The sequence below is a fragment of the Protopterus annectens genome, chromosome 10.part0 (assembly GCF_019279795.1).
Source record: "Protopterus annectens isolate FY-2018-M chromosome 10.part0, PAN1.0, whole genome shotgun sequence".
NCBI lineage: Eukaryota > Metazoa > Chordata > Ceratodontiformes > Protopteridae > Protopterus > Protopterus annectens.
In genome coordinates, this window is record NC_056744.1 from 1,762,933,863 (window position 1) to 1,762,961,367 (window position 27,505).

Below are 27,505 nucleotides of genomic sequence, written 5' to 3' on the forward strand. Positions count from 1 at the left end.
ACCTTTTTTGGCCTCATTTTACTGTTACTATTTGCATATGTTTCTTTATGACTTTGTTTTGAATAACAGTAAATGTGAGTAGTCTGTTGCTAATGCCACAAATGAAAAGAAGCTGCAGTGAATACTTATACAACCATGAAAGTGCCTGGTCTGGTTTAAGATCGATACATGTGAAGCAAAACAAACAGAAATAGTTATTTTAAGGACTTCTCCTTGAAGTCATCGGGCAATGTCTGCTTGGTTGGTTATACATTGCTACAGAGGGAAAATCGATGCAGACTCCTGATCATCATAGAAATAGAGTTAAACACAACTCACCGCTTTTAAAAGTAGCAATTAAATTCCTTGCCGGTGGAGTCATCTTCTTACAATGCACTCCTTCACACATATTAAACACAAGAAAAAAGGTACGGTGAATTTCAGCACTTTGATTCATAATTCCCTTTCAGAAGAGGGAAATTTCACTTATTTGGATATTTTTGATACTGCAGACATATGCAAATATTGCGAACTAATGACAAGTTTCCTTATGCCAAAACCGTTAATGAGGCCAAAGAAGCTGTTGCCCCGTTAACGGAAAAGTACCGAATTTTCTTGTGCCACATGTCCTCTCCAGGATTTTTTTTCTTTGCTTGCTAGATGAGGGTCTGGTTCCTGCAACTCCTAATCAGGTAAGTGGGTACTGAAAAATGTTTGGCTGGAGACTTAAAAGAATGTAAACCCAACTGACATACATGTTTACTGGCCTAAAAAGAGAGCAGTACAACATAATAAATCCTTGGTGATCTTCAGTGAACACTGCACAAAAATTAAGATGACTTGACTGGCAATCAGTGTTTTGCAACAAAAGGGTAGTGTTATAGTAAGAATAGGTGAGCATCTAATATTAGACTGATGGATAGTCTGAAGTGGTTCAAACTTAGATGCTGATCTTCTTGGTTGCCTTAAATATTGCATTCCACAGGTGACTGTGGGGTTTATAAACCTGTATCCTTTGTGACAGTTAATCGCTCATTAACTCAGCTTTCCAGGCCTCTGAAGTGTGCTTCATAGGCTGTGGTTAAGAGACTGCTTTGCCTGAATATTGGAATATTTCATGTTTGTGGATGCAAGAAAGAAGAAGGGTGGTTGTTGTGGAAGAATCGTATTAACTTTTATACTGGCCTGCCATTTATATCTTCTCAGAACAGATAAAAACTCACAGCGATACAACAACATAATGAAAACAAGGGTACAGGACGGCACAACGAGTCCTCAGCTGGAACAGGTCACAATTTATTAAGAACAACGCTGATAATCCACAACAAAATGTGATGAATAAACAATAGTACAAAACGTAGTCGACAGTTTAGCGCTTTCATCTGGCTATGCAGACTTCCTCAGAACTGCCATTTAAAGTTCAACTTCCTTTTTATACTCAATTTTGGCACCAACCATTATTCAAACTCTTAAAAAGATATCTACCTAATTCCTGGTGAATGCAACTATAGTGTAAACAATACATACTAAATACTAACTAACACTATTCATACGAACCATATACACCAGTCATATCTTCTCAGAACAGACAAGGACTTTGATAAGGCACAGAGCCAGCTGAGGTCTGCAGTCATTTAACTCTGTTTTCTTTTCATTAAACATTTATGCATAACTTAGTCTGGTAAAGTATGGCTTTTTTACCCACTGTGGTTCACTTAAGTATGTGCAAAAGGCAGGGCAGACCTGAGAAAAGATGATTTAAGTCCAACGCAGAGGACTAATGTATGTGGGCGTATAGCGTCTTATTCAAATTTTCACATTGTTTCAGTTGGATACTTCTCAAGGCTTAACCTTTGGATATATTTATTGCTAGTTGGGGAATATAGATTTTATTTACATAATATGAGTTATACCTCTTTTCTTGTCAAGGAGTGCAAGTTCTGGTTACTGATTAAGTTAGAGATATTCTCCCAAGATATTACTAGCATTAGTTATACCTGATTACTTTCATATAGTGCAGGCTGTAGTTACAGTTTAAGTTAGAGACATTCTTCCAGGATTTTACTAGTATTAGTTATACCTGATTACTTTCATATAGTGTAGGTTATGGTTACAGTTTACATTAGAGATATTCTCCCAAGATATTACTAGTATTAGTTATACCTGAATATTTTTTCATGTAGATCAGGTTATGGTTACAGTTTGTCACAGATATTCTCCCAAGATATTACTAGCATTAGTTATACCTGATTACTTTCATGTAGTGCAGGCTGTAGTTACAGTTTAAGTTAGAGACATTCTCCCGAGATATTACTAGTATTAGTTATACCTGATTACTTTCATATAGTGCAGGTTCTGATTACACTTTAAGTTAAGAGACGTTCTCCCAAGATATTGCTAGTATTAATTATACCTGATTACTTTCATATAGTGTAGGTTATAATTACAGTTTAAGTTATTCTCCTAAGGTATTACTAGCATTAGTTATACCTCATTACTTTCATATAGTGCAGGTTATGGTTACAGTTTAAGTTAGAGACATTCTTCCGGGATATTACTAGTAGTAGTTATACCTGATTACTTTCATATAGTGTAGGTTATAGTTACAGGTTAAGTTATTCTCCCAAGATATTACTAGTATTAGTTATACCTGAATATTTTTATATAGTGCAGGTTATGGTTACAGATTAAGTTAGAGACGTACTTCCAAGACATTACTAGCATTAGTTATACCTGAGTACTGTCATATAGTACAAGTTTTGGTTACAGTCAAAGTTAGAGATGTTCTCCTAAGATATTAATAGCATTAGTTATACTTGAGCATACCTGAGTATTTTCATATAGTACAGGTTCGGGCCACAGTTAAAGTTAGAGATGTTCTCCTAAGATATTACTAGCACTAGTTATACCTACTTACTTTCATATAGTGCAGGTTCTGTTTACAGCTTAAGGTAGAGACATTCCCCCAAGATATTACTAGCATTAGTTATACCAGAATACTTTCATATAGTGCAGGTTCTGGTTACAGTTTAAGTTAATTGACGTTCTCCCCAGATATTACTAGCATTAGTTATACCTGATTACTTTCATATAGTGCAGGTTTTGATTATAGTTTAAGTTAGAGACATTCTCCCAAGATATTACTAGCATTAGTTATACCAGATTACGTTCATATAGTGTAGATTCTGATTACAGTTTAAGATAGAGATGTTCTCCTAAGATATTACTAGTATTAGTTCTGCCTAATTATTTTCATATAGTGAGGGTTCTGTTTGGAGTTTAAGTTAAGAGATAGTATCCTAAGATATTACTTGCATTAGTTATACCTGAGTACTTTCATATAGTGTAGGCTGTGGTTAGTTACAGTTTAAGTTAGAGATGTTCTTGTAAGATATTACAAGTATTAGTTATACCTGAGTATTTCCATATAGTGCAGGTTCTGGTCACAGTTTAAGTTACAGATGTTCTCCCAAGATATTACTAGTAACAGTTATACCTGATTACTTTCAAGTTCGAGCTGCTCTCCTAAGATATTATTTATTTATTTATTTTATTTTATTTGACATTTGTTAACCGTGTTAGTCCATCTGAGCCAATGGCCCGTTTTCAGTGGAGACCTGAGGAGAAAAGCTCCAGAATTACAAACACAAAAGGATAACATAACAGGCAATATACAGATATCAAGAAATACAGTGCATCAATACAACAAGAACCAAAATGTCATAGGCAGTAATCAGATTAAATACATGACTGTTGTAGGAAAAAAAGCAAACAACTCCTATATACAAATAGTACAAATAAACAGTGATAATATTGACATATCTTTTCCAAGTAATATATTGTAGTATTAACTAGTGAGCAGATTAGTGCTGGTTAATGAGATGTAGACAGGAAGAAAAAAGAGAGAGAGAAAGTTGCAGATTATGGAGGATTTTGGCAAAAGCAGGCTTTTGAGTTAAGAAAGTAGTGCTTGACTTCAGTTTTAAAACAGCTGGAAGTAGTGATGCTACAAATGTGCAGTGGTAGCCTATTCCACGCAAGGAACACTGAATGCTTATAGAGGAGTTTACCAGATGTCTTGTTGGGTTTATTGATGTTAAGGAGGTGCTGGTAGGAAGTACAAAGAGACCGAGTTGGGGTATAACGGGATACTAAGGTAGAGAGGGATGGGCAGGCTAGAGGTTTGTTGAGTAGGGAGTGAGTCAGCTGCAGCTGGGCAAGTAGTAAGAGCTGGGGCAATTCCAGCCATTGAAGCTGTTTCAGGGCAAAGCAGTGATGGGGTTTATAAGTCTGGTTACAGGCTAATCTGGCTATATTATTATACGATTGTTCAAGTTTGGAGAGCAGTTTTGACTGGAGATGACTAAGACAGAGGAGGCATGGCAGGATGTAGGCTTGGGCAATGGTGGGTTTGGAGTTGGGTGCAAGAATTTTTTTTTATTTCTATAGAGAAGACCCAGTTTCTGGTTAGTTTTTTTGATACAATATCGGATATGAATGTTGAATTTGAGTTGGTCATCAGTTATTGTACCCAGTAGCTTAGTGTGAGGTTCAGCTTTGATGAGGGTGTTGTCTCGTGAAGAAATTGTAAAGGTGGATTTCAGGTGGTGGAGAGTTTTGTGAAAAAAATAGTAGGAGATTAGTTTTTTGTGCGTTGTGTATAAGTTGATGCTGTCTGAGCCATTTTTATGGATGAGAAAGAGTTTGGGGTGATAGAAAGGAGTTTAGAGATGTTATCAGCACAAGAGATGAGAGTAGAGTCATCAGCATATTGTATAAGGGAGGTGTTACAGGAGGAGTAAAGATGATTGGTGAAGATGTTGAATAGGTGGGGGCCTAGTATTGAGCCTTGCAGGACACCAGTTTGGATGGGTAGCAAAGGGGAGCAAGCAGATTGCCACCTGACAGACTGAAACCTATTAGATACATAGCTTGAGAACCAGTGAATAGTAGAGGGGGAAAGATTTAGATCAGTAAGCTTAGAAAGTAACTTGGAATGGGAGACAGTATCGAAAGCTTTAGAGAGGTCGAGAAAGAGGCAAGATACCAGAAGACTTTTGTCCCTAGCTTCAACAACAGTGTGAGTGAAGAACAGGAGGGCAGTGGAGGTGCTGTGGCATGGCCTAAAGCTGTGTTGAGTGGGAGTCAAAACATTTTCCTTTATAAGTTGAGTTAAAAGCTGGTTGTGAATGCATTTTTCAAAGATTTTAGATAGGGGAGATAGGATGGCAATGGGTCCATAGTTGGAGGGCTCAGTGGAGTTACCACCTTTGTGAATGGAATGGTGTAAAATCGATCTGTTTATTAGAATAGAGACAAGTTAGGCTATGGACTGAGCAGAAAGTTTAAGAAAGGGGGGATTATCACAAGAGGGAGAACAAGGTTACTAGTATTGTGTAGCTAGCACAGCAGACTAACAGTCTAATGTTATTTAGCTGTTTATTATTTCACATTAGTACACTTTCTGAATCCTTCCGTAACAAGATATTTGCTTTTAAAACACTTGCACTGTGATTTTTTTTTGTCATATGCACATTTTTCAAAAATGTATCCAGTCTGTAAAGTTACACAACACTGCAAGAAAAATTATTGTAAAACATGTTTTCATTTTGGCAGTAGGATTAAGGTACTTTTGAAGAGATTTGCTAAGTATTGTTATTATGTTAAACTTAAAAAATACTGATTGTACAGAATTTAGTGCACAAAAATAAGCCCTTGTAACCCTTAAGGAGGGGGGAGCTTTGCCCCTCGCATCCCTTTACGTTAAAAACTAAGGTTGCTACTTCCTGCAGTAACATCACTCACCAAGAGTGATTTTCACACTCCAACACAGTCACAAATGCAAGCCACACAAATGCTGTATACTATCATGTTGAGAAATCATTGTCATGATCATAAAAATCAGAGATTCAACATCCATTTGAATAAAAAATGTGATTTTAAGTAGATTTCTTATTCTGTATTCACACAAAGTGCCAATCGCTCCACATCTCTCCACCTGCTTACTTATAATCATCTCGAAGGCATTTGGTAAGAGCGTGACTTGCTCTCCCATGACCACCACATGCAAAGACTGCTTTTCACACTTGAGAGACAGTTGAACATGCATTTTTTCACTGCCTGTGTACTGCCATTGTGATGTCATCAGTCCCTGGCTGGGAATGCCTCCAGGACAAATAGAAAAGCCACGAATGCTGCATGTATAGCTCAAAATATTTAATCAAAAGGAATTGCTTTATTTTATTATACTATATGGGTGAATCTTTTAAAAAAAACTATAAAATGTCCAACTGAGGTTGAAGGACAGAAAAAAAAAACATTTTTTTTACTCTGATTGTGCTGCTAGTGTGCATTTTAGTTCTGCCAGTAAATAAGAAGAAATATTAATAAGTTGCAAACAAAAGTCAGTGGATTTTGGACACAGTCTAAATATGAATGATGAAAATTGGGTGGACATGCAGTACCTGTAATAACACTTCTGTACTTATTATAAACCAGCATTTTCACAACAAAAAGAGAGACAAATTTGAGAAGTGAAGTTTATTTGTAAAATAACAAAGTGCTTCTTTAACAAATCATACTTTTTCTATGCAGTGAGGTACAGTATTTACAAACTGGTCAGTTAAGGTACAATACAAAGTGACAGCAAGTAGCTATAAGGTGCAGCAGGTGACAGGCCTTCTGTAGCAATATTACAGCCTGGGTTATTGTCTGCTAATAGTAATCTACAACTCCTAAGCCAGAAGTATGTCAGCAGTTAGATTACTGTACACATAAATAGCAGAAACACATTCCATCTTTAAATGAGAGTTTAATAAGACTCCTTGACATTATGAGAGATGACACCGTCTGTCGTACCTGACAGTGATAGTTGCGGTGAGACAGAAGGGACATCTCTATGTTGGACTGAGACCATCTTAAGAAGCCAAATGCTGACATATTTTTTTATCAGCCAGAGGAGAAGTTGTAGATAGCAATTAATAAAGAGCTGAAAGACTATCTGGGAGGGGAAGATGGGAAGAGTCAAGTGGGATACGTTGATTCTTCCAGTAGAACAGGGTGGATTGGGAAACCCAATTTGAAGGGGTATTTCAGAGCTACACGGTGATGGTGCTGCGGTAGTGTTGTCGCCTCACAGTAAGACGCTGTCCAGTTCGATTCTTAGCTAGAGTGTCCTCTGTGTGGAGACATGCGTGAATGGGCGTACCTTTGTTGAAGGTTGTGCGTCAGGCCTGGCAAGCCGGTATGTAAAAATCAACTGCCAATCATTAGCGGACCGGAGTTCCGCTGTGGCGACCCCTAACTGGGAAAAGCCGAAAGACACAAACATTTCAGAGCTACACACTTAAGACTCCTATACATAACACAAGCAGAAAACTATAATTCAGAGTGGAAAGGGATGATGATGCAACAGGGGGGAAGCTAAAGAAACAAAGAGAGGCTGGGATTTTGGATGCAGGCCTTTAAGAAGAACAACAATAATCATACAGAATATTATATCCATAAAGTAGCAGAAAGTATTCCAAGAACTAAACCAACATGGGAATGGAGAAAGGAGATCCTGCTGATAGGGATGACTGCAGTTAGGGATACAGACAATAGGCAAGAGAGGACTGGAATTTATTGGAGAAAACTGGCAAAGAAACCAAGGTATTGGGAACAAATAACTAGAGAGGAGAAAGATGATAGAATGGCAGAATGCCAATAACTTATTTGGACTACAGGTTAGAGATTGCCTTCCCTATCAGGAATTGATATCAGAGTATAGGCAAAGAGAAAGAAATAGGGTCCTAAACTAAAGACCAGCAATAGTAGAGTTTTTTAATAGAATCTAGAACAGAAGCTGTCATTAAAAAAGGAATAATTAGTAGAGCATGTAAAATATTGCATGATAACTATAAGAATCAATCACAGGAGGTTGGAAAGGATTTGGAAGAGAGACTGGATAAGCAATTCACAAATAAACAATGGGAGGACATATGCATGTCTCCCAAATATGTAACAAAATCTAGAAGGTTTAGGCTTTTTGCCTGGAAATGTTTAAATAGATATTCTTTTACTCCAAGTAGACTCCAGAGAATGTTTCCTGTGGCAGACAGCAAATGTTGGAGGTGTGAAGGGGAAGAAAGAGATAATTGGGGACATATTTTCTGGGAGTGCAGTGAGTTGGCGGACTTTAAGGATTCCCTGTGGGATGCACTGTTGGAGATAGAGGATGGGCAGATTGGTCTGATGAGAGAGATGATTTTTCTGAGCTAGAATACAGAATTGGAATTCTCTAGACATGGTAAAGCCTTGCTGTGTCTAATAATGGTGCCTGCCAAAAAGCAATTACTAAAAAATGGAAATCAAAGTCTAGACCAGCTTTATTAGAAGTAGTGAATATAGTAACAGAGATAAAACAACTGGAACTGAGATCTTTAGAAAAAGGTAGGAGCAAACTACATAGGAAAAAATGGAAATTGTGGGAACAGTACGTACAAGGGAGGAATGAGGTTTAAAAGGTGGCAGAACTTAAATGAGCTATGTAATGTTTGAGTGAGAAAGATTGGGTAGATTATAAGTGATGTAAAATGCTTGCAACTAGGACTCTGTCAGTGTGGTTTGTTTTCATTTATATAAATGTATGATTGCTTATGTTGTAAGTGATGGTTTAATAAAGATGTTTCTTGTTTAAAAAAAGGTAGGAATTAAATAATGTGTGTAATGTTGCTTAGGCTATATGATGTGTAGCAATATAAGTGAAGCATAATGTTTGTTATGTTAATATAGTTTGATTACTTTTATATGAATGTAAATTTGCCTGTGTCACAAGTGATAATTCAATAAAGGTGCTTGAAAAAAAAAAAGAAGAAGCCAAATGCTGAGTGTTACTTTTGAATTCCAGCAGCAAACGTGAATCCCAGTCTACAGGTTGGAGTGGTACATACATACAGGAAGGGGTGGTACATTATTCATGAAGAACACAGTGAGAGCATATTTAATTTCTGACAGCTTTTAAGTGTGAACCACCATGTACAGTGCCAGGGGATACCTTCTCTGGTGGTTATGAAGGATGCTCTTCGTATTTACGAAAGTTGTCATATGGGAATTGCAGTGGGGGTAGTTCCTTTTATTTAGTTGACAGATGGATAGAATGAGGAATTCCCTCTGTCTGACAGCGAACTTGTGTGAATTCCATTGTATTGTACTGTATAGGATGGTACTTTGTCAACAAAGCACTTAAGAGTAACCTGAAGGACATCACTCATGTTCTGAAGAAATAAATGAACAGGCATCTGAAACCCAGCATAAAGTGTGGGAATACAGCTTCTGTATGTTTAGCCAAGCTTAAAAATAAGGGTCAACCCTTCCTAATTATAAAAATCTTAAGAATATATGATTCCAAATCTGTGGTGGCAGATATTGCCTACATGAGGAGCAGATGTTTAAAATGGGGGAAGGGCAAAATGTGGTATGGTTGCTTACACTGATATATGAGTGTGCTTGTACAGTATAAGAGCTACACCTCTGTTTTGAGTAACAAAAGGAAACATGAAGGGAACCTCACTAAGTTCTAACAATCTGTGCAGGAATCCAAGTGTATAGTAGGTGACAAAGGGGTATGATGAAGGATACCCTCCTAATTTCCAGCGACTGACAGGTGAACTCCACTATACAGTGTTAGATGGTATTTTCTAATGGTGAGACACAGGAGTAAAATGGGAGGATGCCTATTGTAATATTCGACAGCTGGCATATGAATTTTGTTATATTGTGATAATTAACACTCTTTCCTTTGAGAACAGAACATTATAATAAGGAATGCCCTTCCTGAGTTCTAACAGCTGATGCCCTTCCTGAGCTCTAACAGCTGATGTATAAACCCCAGTATACACACTTGAGAGTGGCGTCCAGGTGTGGCGCAAAAGTAAAGTGTGCACCTATGATTGTCAAGTGTGAGATTGTACCTTCTTCTCCTAGTACAGATGGTCAAAATAAGTTACCATTCCTAAATTCCAGTTAATAACGTAGTCATTTTAGTGACAGAGGGCCTGTATCTTAGTGAATGTACTCCTGGATGCAGAGTGTGAGGCTGTGAGCTTCCTTACATTTATGGAGGGGGGGCAGTATTTACATGGTGATTTAGTCCTGATGTCAGATGGCAACTGGAGCCATTTCCTTTGTTTTTGTTGCTGTTGTTTTTTTGTTTTTTTTTTTTGTTGTTGCTTTTTTTTTAAGTTCTGCCTCAGCTACACTGTGACATGTATTTGTTCCCAGTAAGGACAAGAACCCACCAGCCCATTTGTTTCCCTTGGTGGGAAGGGAGGGTCAAGTGCTGAGTGAGATGCTATCATCCATTGTATAGTTTAAGATTTATTTTTAATGTATCTATGATTCTTGTCATCACTTCTATGGTAGTGCTTGCACATTTCTTGCCATCACTGTGACTTCCATGGTAATGCTTACATGTTTCTTGCCATCACTGTAACTTCCAAGGTAGTGTTTGCACATTTCTTGCCATCAGTGTAACCTCTATGGTAGTGCTTGCACATTTCTTGCCATCCGTGTGACTTCTCTGGTAGTGCTTGCTTCTTGCCATCACTGTGACTTCTATGGTAGTGCTTGCACATTTCTTGCCATCACTGTGACTTCCATGGTAATGCTTGCATGTTTCTTGCCATCACTGTAACTTCCATGGTAGTGCTTGCACATTTCTTGCCATCAGTGTAACTTCTATGGTAGTGCTTGCACATTTCTTGCCATCAGTGTGACTTCTCTGGTAGTGCTTGCACATTTCTTGCCATCACTGTGACTTCTATGGTAGTGCTTGCACATTTCTTGCCATCACTGTGACTTCCATGGTAATGCTTGCATGTTTCTTGCCATCACTGTAACTTCCATGGTAGTGCTTGCACATTTCTTGCCATCACTGTGACTTCCATGGTAGTGCTTGCACGTTTCTTGCCATCACTGTGACTTCCATGGTAGTGCTTGCACATTTCTTGCCATCACTGTGACTTCTATGGTAGTGCTTGCAAAGTAGTATGCATGCATACTTCCTTGCTTGCTTGCGTTGTGGTGCTGTCACAATCTTACCTTGGAACCAACCGCAGTCCCTACCACAGGGTAGGGGAACTTATGCTTACTGATTAACCCCCACCTGCCTTGTGCAAGCGTTACCAGTACCCAAGCTGTTAATTAAACTTGAGTTGTCCGGACCAACGTTAGTGCTTTATCCCTAAGCACATAGCTGGTATCTGGTTGCCCTTTCCATGTGAACTTTGTAGATTCTGAGTACATTTGAGATGAATATCCATATTTGAATGTGGCACCTCAGAAACAAACTTGTCTCCGAAAACGTATTACCCTGTTTAGCAACAGACTTAGTTAATGCTGTTTCTGATGCACTGTACTCACTCATTAAATGTTAAATGCTGTTTCTTCTGTTTATTGTATGCAACCCTTACCCATTGTGTTCACAAGTACCTCATTTGTTTTAGTAAATTACTTTTTCTTTAATTTTGTAAGACATGCAGCCTTCATAAGCAACAAAACTTCACAAATGTGAATATTATGTATTTAAATGTCATCAGAATCATAATTTTTACAGTTATTAGTTCATGGTTAAAAGTTTTAAAAGGTACATTATATTGATTAATCTCACTAACAGTTGTTTAATAAACTTATACCTGTACACACAGAACATATTTATTGCTTTGCTGTAGACATTAATATCATACATTAACTGACACCAGTGTTGAGGCAATGAGCCCATTTTTCTGCACAAGTACTGAACTGTATGTAGTTACATTTCACATTTCATTGTCCAATACTGATGGCCAAATTAAGCATGGTTTTAACAAAGTGTTCTAATCATAATAATGCGCATACATCTCTGCCAGTACCCTCAGTGCATTTAAAGTAAGTTAATGTGTTTCAAAACCTTGTATAGTATTGAAGCTAATTTGACTGGAATGTTTGACTGAAAATGATTCCATCAGTGAATGACCCGTCACAGATGGAAAGGGGTTTGGATTTTAGTTTACAGCTGTTGCTTTCAAAGTATAATTTCTGTGGAGAATTTTAAAGGGAATGATAACTACATTTCAACAAGCTGAAATATCCCAAACGTGGTTTGTCATTTTTTTAATCTTGCTGGCACATTATTAATGTTTAATGCCCAAGGCAAAGAAATCACACCTCTCCTATACCATCCATCCATCCTCAACCCCTTTTTCCCATTTTGCGCAGACTAACGTTTATTTCTTCCTAACATGTCTGGAGTGGGATTGCAGTTGTCATCCATATGTAGATGTTAAGATTTATCAGGCAGAAAAACGTAATCACAGTCTCCACAGAGAAATAAAAAACTGCTATAATTGGAGCACAATGTCAGAGCTGATAAATATCACATCCTTACCTTGTGCTACTTAAATATTTACAGAGATGGAGAACGGTATAGGTGAAGATATTGCTGCACTGCTAGAGCAAGTACAAGAAATGGGAACACACACACAAAAAGAAAAACGAAAGAAAATGGGAAGACGACCAAGCAGCAAAACAGTGCACCAAGGAGGAAGCGAGCACCATTGATTTTCAGCAGGGCATGGTGCTTGGTACCTTAAAAAGCAGACTACAGGATGTTTTAGGAAGGCTGAAGCAATCAGCTCAAGATTCTGTTGTAAGAGACATATGTACTACTTTACTAGAGGTAATATAAGCAGCAGACCAAGGCTTGTAAATGCCATGCAATATGCAATAATTTATCAGATTAATAAAAAAAATAACCATGTTGAGCCAGTTTATTGTACATAACCCCTGCAATTAACCTTTAAATTGCAATTCAGCCATGTAGTTGTCTCCCAAATAAAACCAGTTGACCCAGAATTAATTCTCTGCCATTTTGAAAAGAGGTTACTCGCTTTCTTGCTGGCTGAAGTATGAAGACTGCTGCTTTTTGCCATTATGCTAACTTTGGTCTACTTCCAAGCTGTGACCCTTTCTCATTTGCAGAACTGGTTCAAGAGGAATTTTCCAAAATGTTCTCTGTCCCTGGAGGTTGTTTATGTATTCCCCATTACTTGTATCTTGATGACAACAGGAAGATTTATTAATTCTTGTCTCCAATTACTAATTATTCCCTTTCCATATATGCAACATAATCTGATAGTGATCAACTCCTAACTGACTTCAGTTAAGTCAGCAGGTTTGCACTTAACTCATGCAGGGTTACCCAGGACTGTACATTGGTGCCAAGAATAAATTGCCTGCTCATTGCTAGGCACTGTTGTGCATTTTCTACCTGCACTCCTACCTATAATCTGTCCAGATTGACGGTTAGTGCCTCACTCCTACCAATACCGTATTTGGAAAAGCGTATGTTAGAACAATTAAACACCTGATCTTGTGTACTATCTGTTCAATTCACTTCATCTCCATCTTCTTGTAGGAAGAAAAAAAAATAAAAAAGGAGGTATGGGACTCCTTGAAGTTGACTACATGCACAGATCTGCAATCACAGAACTGTATACATATCTGCTGGTTTCATTAGATGCAAACATAGTGAAAATTTTAAAATATGAGAATAAGTCTGAGATGACTTCCCTGCTTACTTTAGCAGAAGCATATCAGTGTCAAGCAGGAATGGAAACCAAACCAGAAGTAGATAAAAATCAGGCAGCAAATGAATGTGCCAAAAAGCAAAAGAAAGAAGGATCAGATAAGAAGGCAAAAAATGTATAAAATGCATAAATATATTTGTAAGCATAGAAAACTCCTGGAACAACCTCATGTCAATCAGGATCTATTGCAGGAATGCTTAAGGAGAAGTGAGTTTAAACCAAAAGACAAAAGGCTAATAATGGCAGCATAGGATAATGGACTACATACACACGGGTTTACAAGGTCTATTGAACATGTGGGAGAAACAGATAAATGCAGGTTGCGTAAACAGAACTGGAAACAGTCACACATCTTGTTGCTGGGTGTGATACACTAATGGCAGAGGGCCTGTTTACTGAAAGGCATAAAATGTAGCAAGACTGTTGCTTTGGGGATTGTGCAAACATTACAATATTGAAGTGGAAACATGAGTCACAAAGCATTATAGAGAATGATGAAGTTTGTATCACATGAGATCACCCATTACCAACAGTTCAAAAAATAGATGTGAGAAAACATGATGTAGTCCATGAAAAGAAGACAAAAGTAGCACTTATCATTGAAATTGCTACACCCAGTGACTACAGTGTTTTACGTAAGGAGAGACACAAATTCATAAAATACCAGGATTTGTAGGCAGAAATGAGGGCAATGTGGAAGAAGGATCCCTAGACCGTTCCAGTAGTAGTAGGAGCAACGGGTCTCATAAAAAAGAATCTACTGTTGTATTTAGGTATGCTACCTATACGTGTAAGTCCATATGAATTAGAGAAGAAGTCAGTTCTGGGCACATTGTAGGTGCTGCGAAGAGCACTTTTGGCTAGCATCGAAGATTGAAACAATACTTATTGCATGAACTTTAATCATACTTTGTCTTAGGAATGGGGTCCATTCCCATCATGATACTAGAAACCCAAAAGACTTGGAGAAATTAAACTGGAAGAAAACACTCTACTTTTGCATTTCCTGAAGATGTGAACTTTTTGCAGCATAAATTGAATATAATTTGGACATGGATACAAGATATAGATTATCTGAAGTCGTAGCCTTAAGCTGTTCTCCTAAAAGATGTTTTATTTGAGGAAAAATATATATAAACAGGGAAATATATGATTTGGGAGCTAAAGATATTTTCTCCCCTAAGAAGAGCAATAACTTTATTAACACTGAAATAATTTTATTTCACAATTTGAATAAGGCACCTGGCAAAGTTCTTGACAAACAACCATCTGCTCCAAAACAGGCAGCCTGCTTAGAGACCTTGCTGGCAATCAGGATTTAAAAAGAAAAATAAGCATAAAGCCAGCTGGCAGTTTCATTTTGTGTAGCCAGTTCCGAAAAAAACAGCTGTAACTACCTAATTTCTTGCTGGTTAAGAATCCAGGGTGGGGTCAGCTTTTGGAAGAGGATGTAGGCCATTTCTGACCCAGCTGCTGAGACTTTTTAACTAACATGCATGGTGTATTAATAGAGTTCCATTTACAGGAGGTGGTGAAAGGAAACGTTTTATGAGTCACCTCACTCAAAAATATATGAATGAACTAGGATCTCACATTACTGTGAGCCTACAACATATTTGGTGCCTTAGATCGAACTGTAACCTCTGCCATCACATTACAGAAGATACAAATGGCTTAGCATTCAGGCATTCCTTAAGGCTGTGATCTTTGGTACCTCTGAGAACACTGAGACACTGTTTGAACAAGCTACCGAGAATTTACTAGTTGAGTAAGAGAACAAGTGGAACCCAGATGCATATGTGAAAAAATGTTTTATGCACTGTTTCCTTAGTACTACAGAATCTTCCCTTCCACAGAAAACCTTTCTTTAAGAAGTACCAAGGACCTGAGCAGAAAAGGAGGGGGTAACCATACTGTTCCAGTCCTCCATCAGAGAGGACAGACTGACTCAGATTTTTCCATTGTTTTGATGGCAGTCTTGATGAAAGCCATCTCATCAAGAACCAGCCACCAATTTACCACATAACTTGATTTTGCTGAAATATTCACCCACATTCTCCCATTCAATTCCCAGCTGGAGTGCGGGGAGTGCCTTCTGTGTGGAGTCTGCATGTCCTCCCCGCGGTTGCATGGGCGTTCGAAAGACATGCGTAAATGGGCGTGCCTTCGTTGAAGGTTGAACGTCGAGCTGCCACCTCGGCATTCTCACTAGCAGACCGGAGTTCCACTGTGGCGACCCCTAACCAGGAAAAGTCGAAAGACAACAACAACTCTACTCTGAAGATACACACTTCTAGATCAGCTGCATTCACTGACATGTAGAGGAAATCTTTTCTATAAACTATTTTACCCCCCTGCACCCACCACTTGATGACAGCATCCTCCACATCCCCTGCTACTTATATATTCTAAGTGCAGCATTACACACTCATGGAGAAAGTCTCTTCAGACTTTTTCTCTCCAGTCTGTTAATGGTACAATCTCAATGCATACAGTAGGGTTCGTAACGGGATGTAGTCACTGAAGTTGCTCTCGTCAAGTAGTCTGTCAGTAAGATAGGCTACTCTGCAGATTCTATCCCAACCATTTTTATATAATTGTTTTTTCACCCTGTGCAGTAACTCAGTTCCAGGCATCCCCGACTCACCCTACTCCAGTTCTGTCACCATTGCAATTTTGTTGTATTTTGTGTCTACTGCTGCTTTTATAAAGTATGATGACTCTTTTAGGCATGCTGCTGCTGAAGGACAAGGCACTGTGACATTGTCACGCTGGGGGTGTGCATCTTTTTGAGTCGCCCCATCCCCTGATCTTATTCTTCAGTCTGTACACAGGCAGTGTGTACTAGCAGGCATACCCATGTAGACTTTCTGTATGTATTAGTCTAAGGCAGGGGTGTAAACAGGTAACCCTAGGGCCACAATTTGACCCACCAGAGGATTTTATGTGGCCTATGGTATGTCCTACAGCAAACTGTTTTGAATGTCCAAATGCATATTGGACATGGTAATCTGCACCCCCCCCAAAATCTTGACAAGCATGGTAGGAGACCCCTGAGATTAAAAGGTTGGACAGCCCTGGTTAAAGGCATAGTCAGTATCCCACCATTGGTGTGCACATCTTTTTAATGATGTGCATTCATCACTGCCAGCAGGTGTGCATCAGGTGTCAGTGCTGCTCTTATGCTTCCCTCAACCACTTCCCAGAAAGAGACAGCAGGCCATCTGCTGCAGCACCTTATCTACCTCCCCCAGACCAATGGTTGGTCAAATCCCATTCATTAATGAGATTGTGCAGATGCCATTGTCAGTGGCTCAGCAGGTAGCAAATTCAACTTTGATTCTGGGAAGTTTAGAAAGTTCTAGCTTTTTATTTTATTTGTTAACTGGTGTGAAACACTGATGCCAATGGACCATTTTCAGGTTTAGATTCATAGCTTCATAGATTAGTACAGTTAATACAGATTAAGTAAACAGAGACAAATTAGTGTCACATCAGACATTAGGACATATTAGAAACATAAGCAAAAATACTCAATGAAAATTGTTAATACAAATTAAGAGATCAAAAACAAATTTATATAACATCAATGATGGGAAGATAATCAAGACAATTAATTACAACACTGGAGAAAAAAATGACACAATTAACAAAAAGCATAGGTGTAATAAGTACACATTTATTACAAACAAATGACACAATTAACAAAAGCATAGGTGTAATAAGTATATATTTATTACAATGGAAGAAGGGGGAAAAAAAAGAAAAAAAAATATTCAATCCCTACACTTGATGCTTGGATTAATTTTCCCCTGCTTACACTGTAGTGAAGCATAGAGAGTCTATAGTACTGCTGAATTTTCATCCTTTGGATAGACATTAAACCAAACTCTCGTGTCTGAGATGGTAGTAATTCAGGTGGGGTAAAAGCAGCCACTTTTTGAGAAAAAATATTGGCGGTTCTCCTGGTGTCCTGGCCAAATGTTCCCTAGCTATTATGAATACCACTTTGGATCTCCTCAGAAAATAGGATGTGTAGTGAGACTGAGTCAATAAAAGTAACAGACTGATTAAGAAACAGTTGGAACTGAACCAGTAAACCAGTGGGCTTGCTGTTTTCCTGATCATTATACTGGAGAAAAATTTGCAGTTTGGCTCATTCACTGAGAGTAGATTGCTTTAAACAAGGAGATGTTGTGGATTATTTCCAAAGTTATTCAAGAGAATTTTTTCAGGGTTCAGTTTTAAGTCCTGTACCACAGACCCCTCTTTAAAAAAAAACTGTTGTACCTTTGGATCTATTTCTAAAGTTATTGAAACAAGGCAATATGAAGGGGGCCCTTTAGCAATGAAGTATAACATGATATTCAAGGATCTTTCTAGCATCTAGAATGAACAATGGAGACCACTATTAAGCTCTTTAATCTTACAATTTATCTTGTCAAAAACATTCTGTATGTTGACCCTGAAAAAATTTGTTCCTTTAGTAACCCAAAAACAAGGACCTCAATGATATGGCCTAATGCTGGTTTCTGTGAGACAGTTGCCAGCGGATGCTGTTAAAGGATAAATGTATGACAGGTATTACATCATACCAGGGAACTGAAGGATATTTAGCTGGTGAGAAAAACAGATCAAACAATGACTTGGCATGGTGAATACAAGTCATGTTCTTACAATACTGCTGCAAAAGTCTTCTCAAAGATCACTTGTTGTAATGAATGTCTTATGCAAAGGAATCGTCGCCATTCAGGGATGACAGTTACGTTGGTAATGCTTAGCAAACTGTTGATGTGGAGACTGTAACTGACCCAACGTCCTTCTTCATATTTTGTCACTTTGAAAATGTCACGTAACTAGAACATTGTTCCTGGTTCATCCCTGAAAAGGGACAGTTGTTCCTTTTAGAACTCTTCTATTAATATAAGGAGGAACTTATACCAAAAGGACTAGTAAGGAAATTAAAAAGATGAATATGCATCCCCAGGCAGAAGTGGAAAATAATTATGTTTAGAGCTTGAACTCCTAGTACAGGTCCCCAAATTTAGGACCTGGCCAATGTTAGGGAAGCATTATTACTTGGTCCATTCGTCACCTTACAGATCTGGGCATTCAGTGACTTCGTGAAACCTCAGGCGAAGCTTTTCATGTTATTTTCTTCTGTCTCTACACCACACTCAGCGAGACATCATTCGAACAAACTCTAAAAAAAATACAGACTATTAGAAATTAAGTAATACAGATCTTTGACTTTTCAACATAAAAAAAAAACATTTTTTTCAAGTTGTCCCTCAGTAATATATCATTCAATAAGCTTCCTATTTTTCTTTGTTTACTTTCTAATTTTTTATTGACACAATCATTCGTACATAGTAATGCTGGTAATGTGTGGTAACCAAGATATTTTTGACATCTACCAATGATCCACACATGATGATACCCACCAGTGACACTTTACCAGCATACTCTTTTGCCTGTCAGTGGTCCACACTGGTGTACACTTATAATATGTAATACCACTGGGAGGGGTGCAGGTAGCACAAACCCAAATCAACCATGGATTAGCTGCATCAATCTTAATTGTTGTGCCCACTACTTACTAATAAGTTGTGACTACAGAAAGGATAAATTCCCCATGGTGGACCTCCTCATGGGGTGATGCAGACTTCTGCACTAGATAGGACAGGGGAATGAAATAGTCACTGGATTCGATTGTCAGGCTGGGAAGAATTTCAAAAAACAAAGGTAAATGATAATCAGTTGCCACCTTCCCATTTTCCATTAAACTTCCTTCTCTTGTTTCTCCCTCCCCGACATGTGCGCACAGACACATACACAAATGTGCACACACACTTTCACTGCTTTCACCAGGCACATCATAGCTATAATCAGTTTAGAGGATCACCATTTGGGGAGGGGGGTTGCAATAGAAACAGAGTATATGTCGAAAACCCTTTCAAACAGAGGAAAGAAATATAGACTCTACAAGGAAGGTAGACAGACAGGAACTGAACTGGAGAAGCAGGAGCTGTAAGGCAGTAATGCTAATTCCTGCACTACTGTGCTACCCTCATGTCCTCTACAAGACATCAAGAAAGTGGAGCAGACACCCCCTGGCACACCACCAACACCACCAACAGCATTGTTTATATAAGTTTGATTCAGATGTACAACCAAAGAAACATTTAGGAATAAATACTGGTGTTATCCTAAGTAACACCCAGTCCTCATGAAAAAACAATGACTGATTATTGTGAACAGAGAGCCTATAGCCCAGCATTACTGTAGCTGAGGTAATATTCACAAGAAACAGTGTTTTCAAGGCAAAAGTAGCATCTGGCTTAAATGAAGTCCTCATATACAACTCGTATACATGATATTTAGGTGTTAAAACAATACAGGGTCCTTAGAAGAGAGTGCTACGTGAACAATGTCTACTAGTAATAATAGATCTGATGTTGTCAGTCTTCATCCATTATTGACTTGTGGGTATGGCTCCTAACCTCAGAACTGATCTGGCCATTATAAAGCTCGGGTCAGCCAAAAAAATCTCTCGAGCTGCTAGTCTACCCAGAATACACTTCTCTACATTACCTCAAATCTTGTTTGCCGCTCTTGCGAAAAAGACGCATCAGCTGACTCTCTCATAGCTAAGTATTTTATAATACTTTCTTGATACTTTTTCCAGTTAAAGTTTTCTCTTATTGATCTACCCTTGAGTGAGTGTTTCCCTTACCCCTGGTGTTTCTTTTCCCTACCATCGCTGGCAGTCTCTTCTTTCTCTTTACCATTTGGTAACTTTACTACCATTGTTGGTAGGTTTTCTTTCAGTTTTCTTTGTGTGAGTGTGTGTTTGCTTTCTTTCTGACCATCTTTTCTGTCCTTCTTCCTTCTATTTCCCTTTCATAGAAAATGGCAGAAAAAACAAAATCCTCTGCAACTGGCTTTAAAAAATGTTCTGAGTGCAGCAGGAAAATTCCAAACTCAGATAATCATGAAAAATGCGTGAATTGTTTGGGTGTACCCCATTTGAGTGTGGATTGCTCCATCTGCCAAGGTTTCACTAATAAAACCTTGGCAGAAAGAAAGAATAAACTGATTCTCAAAGGGCTCCTTAAAGCCCCTTTCAAGGAAGCCTTGTCCGAGGTTGACCAGTTTCCTCTGGCCTCTGGATCCAAGTCCTCTCATTCAGTGCCGACATCTCCATCGGCACCAGTTGTCAAGAAACACAAGCATGCTTCCAAGGGTTCATCTTCGGAACCAAAAGTTAAGGTTCCAATGCTCTTGGAGCAGACAAAATTGCCAGCACCATTTTCACTGGTGCCCTCTACACCGGCTACAACAACTGTTCCTAGCATAGCGACTACAGCTCTGACCTTGACCACAGCTCCAATGTCAGTACCATCTACATCTCTAGCCAGTTCAGTGCCCATTTCACCCTTGGTGCAGACGGTACCAAAATTATTGTTGTCCTCAGAACCCAGGTCTATTTATTCTCCATCCTTGAACCCATTCTATGGTTAGCTCCCCCATTCATTCATGGAAAGACCCGAATCTCCTTCTGGTTTATCACTGCGCTCCACCAGAAGTCTTTCTGAGGCCGATGCTGTTAGGTTGGTGGATCAGATCTTGGTAGCCCAGGGTCTTCTGTCCTCTTCTCAAGCCCCTCTCCCATCTGGTGCAGTAGTTTTTTCTCCATCCACCTCTACATATTCTCCTCCTCTAGCCTTGACGTAGGCTTCAGAGTTTTTGACATCAGCATCCCAGGTACTGATAGCTTTGGCGCTGACAGCACTTCTGTCTTTGGCACCGAGTCTAGCCCTGGCTCCCTCAGTGCCTTTGGAACCATTGGATCCCTGGGACCATGTCTTGGCCATCAGGCTGGGGGGATTCAAGCTGGCTCAAAGTTTTTCCATGGAGCCAACCGGGTCCCTTTTGGCTGCATCTGTGGTGGACCCTTCTTTGGTTCTGGTCTGTCAGATGGGGCTCTTGGGGTGGGGTGTGACCCTGGTTCTGAGTTTGTCTGTCTCAGTTCTGGGCTCCCATCCCTCCTCGGGGGGGTCCTGTCTTTCAGGCTATGGAAAGGGCTTTAGCCACTGCATCTCATATAGCCCCTGGGTTATTGGAGTCTTCTCCTGTGACCCCAGGTTCTTCAGTTCAGCCACCAACCTCTACCCATGGACAGCATGCACCATGCTCGCAAGACTTGCCTTTTAAAGGCACTCCCTCTTCTGAGTCCTCCTCAGATATCCCCACTGAGGAGCCCCTCAGAAGAGATCATGTAAGAGGAAATACCATGATTCTCCTGAAGAATCCATCACTGATGATATGGATTCCGATGAATGGGAGGGTTCCCTATAGTCACCCCTGGAAGATGTCACCTTTGGAGATATTCTGGTGATCCTAAAACAGAGGGGTGATTGGAAGTCCAAAGACCCTTCCTCGGAGGAATCTGTGTACTTGCAGGCCTTTGGTGCATGCCCATCTACCTCCTGGGTGACATGATCGCTGACAATTTGATTAAACTAATTGCTCAGCAGGCTTGGAAGGCTCCTGATACCGTGGAACCAGTTCCCCAGAGACCGGACAAGATCCTTACTGCTTCAGAAGACCAACCACATTGGGCTAAGGGCTTGATAGTACATGCCATGGTGGTAGTGGCCACCATGAAAAAGAACTAGCCAAGGAAAGTTCTACTGTCCATCCCCCAAACCATGAGTCCAGGACGATGGACAGATTTGGGAAGTGGGTCCATGCATCATCGACCTTCTTTGTCAGGTCCTTGAACTTCTTGGCACATTTCACAAGGCTCCAGAGGGATCTGGTAAAGGAGTTGTCAGATACCCTGGTGGGAGCTGTGGCTGAGGGGGTCCAGGAAAATGTGGCCTCCCAACTAGTTACCCTGGAGCCTATTTCAAATTTATCCATGAGGCTCATTGAGCATGCCACTGAAGGAGCGACCAAGTCAGCAGCTTCAGGTGTTGCAATTCGGAGACACACTTGGATGCGCCTGTGCAAGTTTGGGGAACCATTCAAGACTTCCTTTGTCCATACCCCCTTTGACAGGTCCTTCTTGTTTGGTCCCAAAGTAAATTAAACTCTGTTCAGGTGTGAAAATGATGGAAAGACTGTCTGCTGTGGGTATACAGTTTTCCACTCCCCAGCGCAATCCTACTGCAGGAATCAAAGGAGTAGAAAAATGTGGTTCAAGAAGTCCCAGAAGCCTTTCCAGGACACATGTGGCTCGGACTCCCCTCGGAGCAGAGGAGGAGTTATAATGGAAGATGCCGTCCCAGAGGTGGGGTTTGGTCTGCCCAAATCAGGGTTTCAGGGACTCGCTCTCTGGTCAACCCATTCAGCGCTCCTGAAGGGCAGCCCAATTGCTTACCTCTGGAAGCAGTTGGGGAAGGTTTTCCTTACACCCAAATGCCTGGTGACATATAACCACCAATGCCTGGGTGGTAAGTATCATTTCCAGAGGTTATCTAATTTCCTTCACCCTTTACCCAAGATCCCCAGCAAGACTCTCCAATGTTCCACCCAATCAGAGAGTGCAAGCAGCAATAGAAATACAAAACCTGCTAGGAAAAAGAGTCATCCAAGAAATCCCATCAGGCCAACTAGGATCTGGTTTTTACTCAAGATTCTTTTTAGTGCCAAAGAAAATGGAAGACTGGAGGCCAATTTTGGATCTCAGTGTTTTGAACAAGATCATCCAACAAGTAAAATTCTGTATGGTCATGGTTCAGTCAATTTTCCCTTTCTTAGAGAAAGATGATTGGATGTGCTCTATCGACTTTCAAGACGCGTATTACCACGTAAAGGTGGGCAAACACTCGAGAAAGTTTCTCCACTTCCAAATGGGAGCCAGTCATTTCCAATTCAGAGTGCTGCCATTTGGTCTCAGCACAGCCCCCAGGGTGTTCACCAAATGTATGGCGGCAGTCACAACACAACTTTGGCTGCACGGATTCCGAGTGTTTCCTTACTTAGATGACTGACTCCTAACCACTTCCACCAGGCATCTACTTCAAACTATGGACTACATTCTGAATCTAGCCCTTCAGTTGGGCATAACGGTCAATCCTACAAAATCTCAACTAACTCCTACACAGGACATGGAATTTATCGGAGCTCACCTCAACACTGTCTGTTGCATAGCATTGCTTCCAAAACACAGATTACAGAAAATTTAGTCGCAGATCCTTCCTCTTCACTCGGACAAAACTCCTGCTTATTTAATTTTGCAGGCATTGGGTTCCATGGCAGCAGTGATCACATTGGTTCCATTGGCAATGTCTCACATGAGACTTCTCCAATGGTTACTTGCAAGCCAATGGACTATTCTAACCTATCCCACAAACCATTTGGTTTTCATAGCCAGTCGATGCAAGAACGACCTATCCTGATGGATGCACTCAGAGGAGATTTTTCTAAGCCGTCCCTTTGTGCACTCTCAGCCCAAGGCCATAGTGACCACTGATGCTTCCCAGATGGGGTGGGGGTGGAGCATTATTTCGGGAAGACAGTCCAAGACACTTGGTCCCGCTCCAAAGCCAATTTGCATATCAATCTTTTAGAGTTAAGAGCAGTGCTTCTGGCATTGCAAGCATTCCACTCTGCCTTACCTCAAGGAATGATAACTATACAGTCAGACAACATGTCAGTAGTCTGGTACATCAACAAACAGGGGGGAAACAAATCCTATCCATTATGTCGAGAAGCCCTTCGAGTGTGACAATGGGCTATAACTTCTAATCACTTTCTGATAGCAACACACATCCCAGGAAGTTCAAACATGATAGCCGACAAACTGAGCAGATGCATCCTCATGCCTCACAAGTGGTCTCTGAACTCCAGAGTAGCGAAGGACATCTTCCTTCGCTGGGGCCAGCCTTGTTGCGACCTTTTGCTTCACCCCTAAACAACAAGTGCAGAAGCTACTTTGCCCTAATTCCCCCTCAGAGGAAGAGCCCCAGGGATAGTCTTCTCCACGATTAACCTCTGGGTCTCCTTTATGCCTCCCCCCTTCCCTCTGATCCCTCTTTTTCTAAAGAAAGCAGCTCAGTTAAGAAGCAAAATGATCCTCATTGCTCCCTACTGGCCTTGACAGATATGGTTTCCCTTCCTCTGGCTTCATGTACTACATTGCCCTTGGATTCTTTACCCATTTCCAGATCTCTTGTCCCACCCCCAGGGACTAGTGCATCCCAATATTCAGACTCTCAAGCTGACTGCTTGGTTTCTCCAATTCTCGTAGTCACCAGGCATAATGATGTTCCTTCCTCCACTTGACGCATTTTGTTGGCATCCCACAGTCCATCCACTAGGAGTTTCTACTTTAGTAAGTGGAAGAGATTTTCTCTTTGGGCCTCTGATGAAGGTCTAGACCCCTTTTCAGCGCCAGTAGATTCTGGATTCTAACTGCCATCTTTAGTAAATGAGATTTTGCTTCTACTATCAAGGTTATCTAAGTAGCTATTTCACATTTCCATAATGATATTGTGGATTAACCTATAATTTCTCACAGACTTTGTAAGGTTTTTCATAAGGGCACTATCCGTCTAAAGCCCCCGTTCAAAGACCCTCTCCCACCTTGGGATCAAACCTTTGTATTACAGTCGCTTACTGCACCTCAATTTGAACTTGCAGTGACTTGCGATTTAAAATTCCTCTCTTGGAAAACATTGTTCCTTAAATCTGCCACTACGGCGAGGCGCGTTTCTGAATTACAGGCTGTATGCTCTAAAGCTCCATACTTGGTTTCCACAAAGACAGAGTGTCACTAAGAATGAACCTTACTTTCCTTCCTAAAGTGATATCAAAGACCAATATTAACCAGTCTATAGATTAGCTATAGTCTTTCCAAAATTTCCAAATAAAGGCGAGTACTGCCTGTACCTTCTGGATGTACACAGGCAATTACGTTTCTATCTTGACAGAACTAAACAAATAAGATGATCAGACCAATTATTTGTGTCCTTTTCCAGCAAGACTTTGGGCACACCTGTATCAAAAGTGACTATTTCCAAATAGTTAATTAATTGCATTTCTTTCATTTACGAGGAACTGATCTATGGCGACATCAGCTGTTTTTCATTCCAAGACTTCTATGTCAGAAATTTGCGCAGGGGCTAATCCACATACCTTTATTTCTCATTACAAATTGGATATGGTCTCCAAGGGAGAGCCTCCTTTAGTTCTATGGTTCTCAGGAATATTCTTCCTTGAGGCCACCTAGGATATAAGGTAGCTGGGAACTCTATCACACAAGTCAAGAACAGATGTAAATTGACAACATCAGATAAAGAAGTTATGTCGTACCATAATGCTCCATCTGTGTTGTCGATCTTCATCTATTCTTGCATCCCTCCCACCTGCGCCCCCCCCTTTAGACTTCTTGTGGAGTGACATCCTGTCCTGGGTTCTTATTCTTAGGGATACCTTGGACAAGGCTTCTGTCATAGTCTATAGAACTCCCTTTTTTCTGCATGATGGCAAACTCAATCTGAAGTAATGTACAGAAGTGTATTGTGGGTAGACTGGAAGCTCGAGAGACTTTTTTGGCTGATGCAAGTTTTATAATGGCCAGATCAGTTCCAAGGATTGGAACTGTACTCACAAGTCAAGAATAGATAAAGATCGACAAAACAGATGGAGCATTATAGTAAGACATAACTTCTTTTTTGGTTGCCTTTGTGCATGTCAGGGTTAACCCTTTCTCGCAAACTGGAAGATAGCCATGTGTTCTGCATGAACTTTAAATGAAGCATAAGCAAGTCCATTGTTCTGTTGTATGTCAGAATCCTAGACTGTCTTGTTGCATAGAATCTTGGAAGACTTGTAGAGCTTGTCGAGAAATTTGATTTACAATTGTTACTTTCTGTAATTATCCATTTTCCATGCAGACTTAGTTGTTAATATGACCTCTATACGCCAGCATGGAGGAAGCCATCATGATGTGTTGATTCACTTTCAGATTCTGAAAGGATACACCCTTCTGAAAAAGGCTATGCAGAAACACAACTAAAGAATAATGAATATGTTTGGCCAGTGCCTTGGCATAAAGGGATAAAGCCCAACTATGGCCCGGGTGACCTTGGATTTATTAGCATCTCTAGTGTCTGAGGTGCTGGCAGGGAGGGGTGGATCCCATCCCAGGGGAGAGGACACTCCCTGGGAGGCTTGTTCCATAGAGGGGCATAGCCCTTAGATATAAATAAGTAAATGCAGGGGAAGGGGGGAACCAAGGCATAGGTCATAAATGAAAAAAATCCCCCAGTTGAATCAGTCAATGGCATGACCCCCAGGACATCTTTAGGTTCTTCTCTGGCCCCAGCCTTAGAAAGGAGATAGTGCAGGAGGTATAGTTGTGGCTGGTAGACCCAGTGATGGACAGGAGAACTGGGTGAAGCTGGAAAGAATGAATCAGAAGGGGAACAAAAAAAAGTATGAATATGTTTGGGTAAGGCAAGGGGGATGAGGCACTCAGAAATATATGTTTGATTCTAAATAAACAGCATTTTTTAAATTGTCCTTATAGCTTTGGGTATAGTTGAAAACTGTATGTTTTTTACTTCTTTTATTAGTTTCTAACAGGACAGTTGGGTGCGACACAGGCTGCGAGTTTTGGGAGTACTGTGACCTGAGGGGTAATTACAGATAATGTGATTGCAGCTTCATTACTGGGGTCTGGGGATTACTGATGTCAACTACCCTGAGGTCTGTAGGACATTTTCAGCTGAGACTATCTGGATTGTCCTTAAATTTTTTTGTTATTTTTATTAACATCCTACAGTAATTGACTGCATTACTTCCTGACTCTATTTAGACGACACAAACAAAAAAACAGCTGAATAACTCGAAGACCACACACCACAGTCTTGCTGCTTTCCTACAGTAAGTTTTACTTGTGCCTTTAA

The 27,505-nt window shown here is 40.0% G+C and overlaps 1 protein-coding gene across 1 annotated transcript in view; it reads right to left on the reverse strand.

Moving 5' to 3' along the window:
* Window positions 1–17,241: 17,241 nt before the first annotated feature.
* Window positions 17,242–27,505, reverse strand: part of CABP5 (calcium binding protein 5) — a 133,045-nt gene continuing 122,781 nt past the window's right edge. The window contains exon 6 of the mRNA XM_044086576.1: window positions 17,242–18,786. Within this exon, the coding sequence (XP_043942511.1) occupies window positions 18,761–18,786 (26 nt within the window). The 3' untranslated portion in view covers window positions 17,242–18,760. The remainder of the gene's footprint in view (window positions 18,787–27,505) is intronic.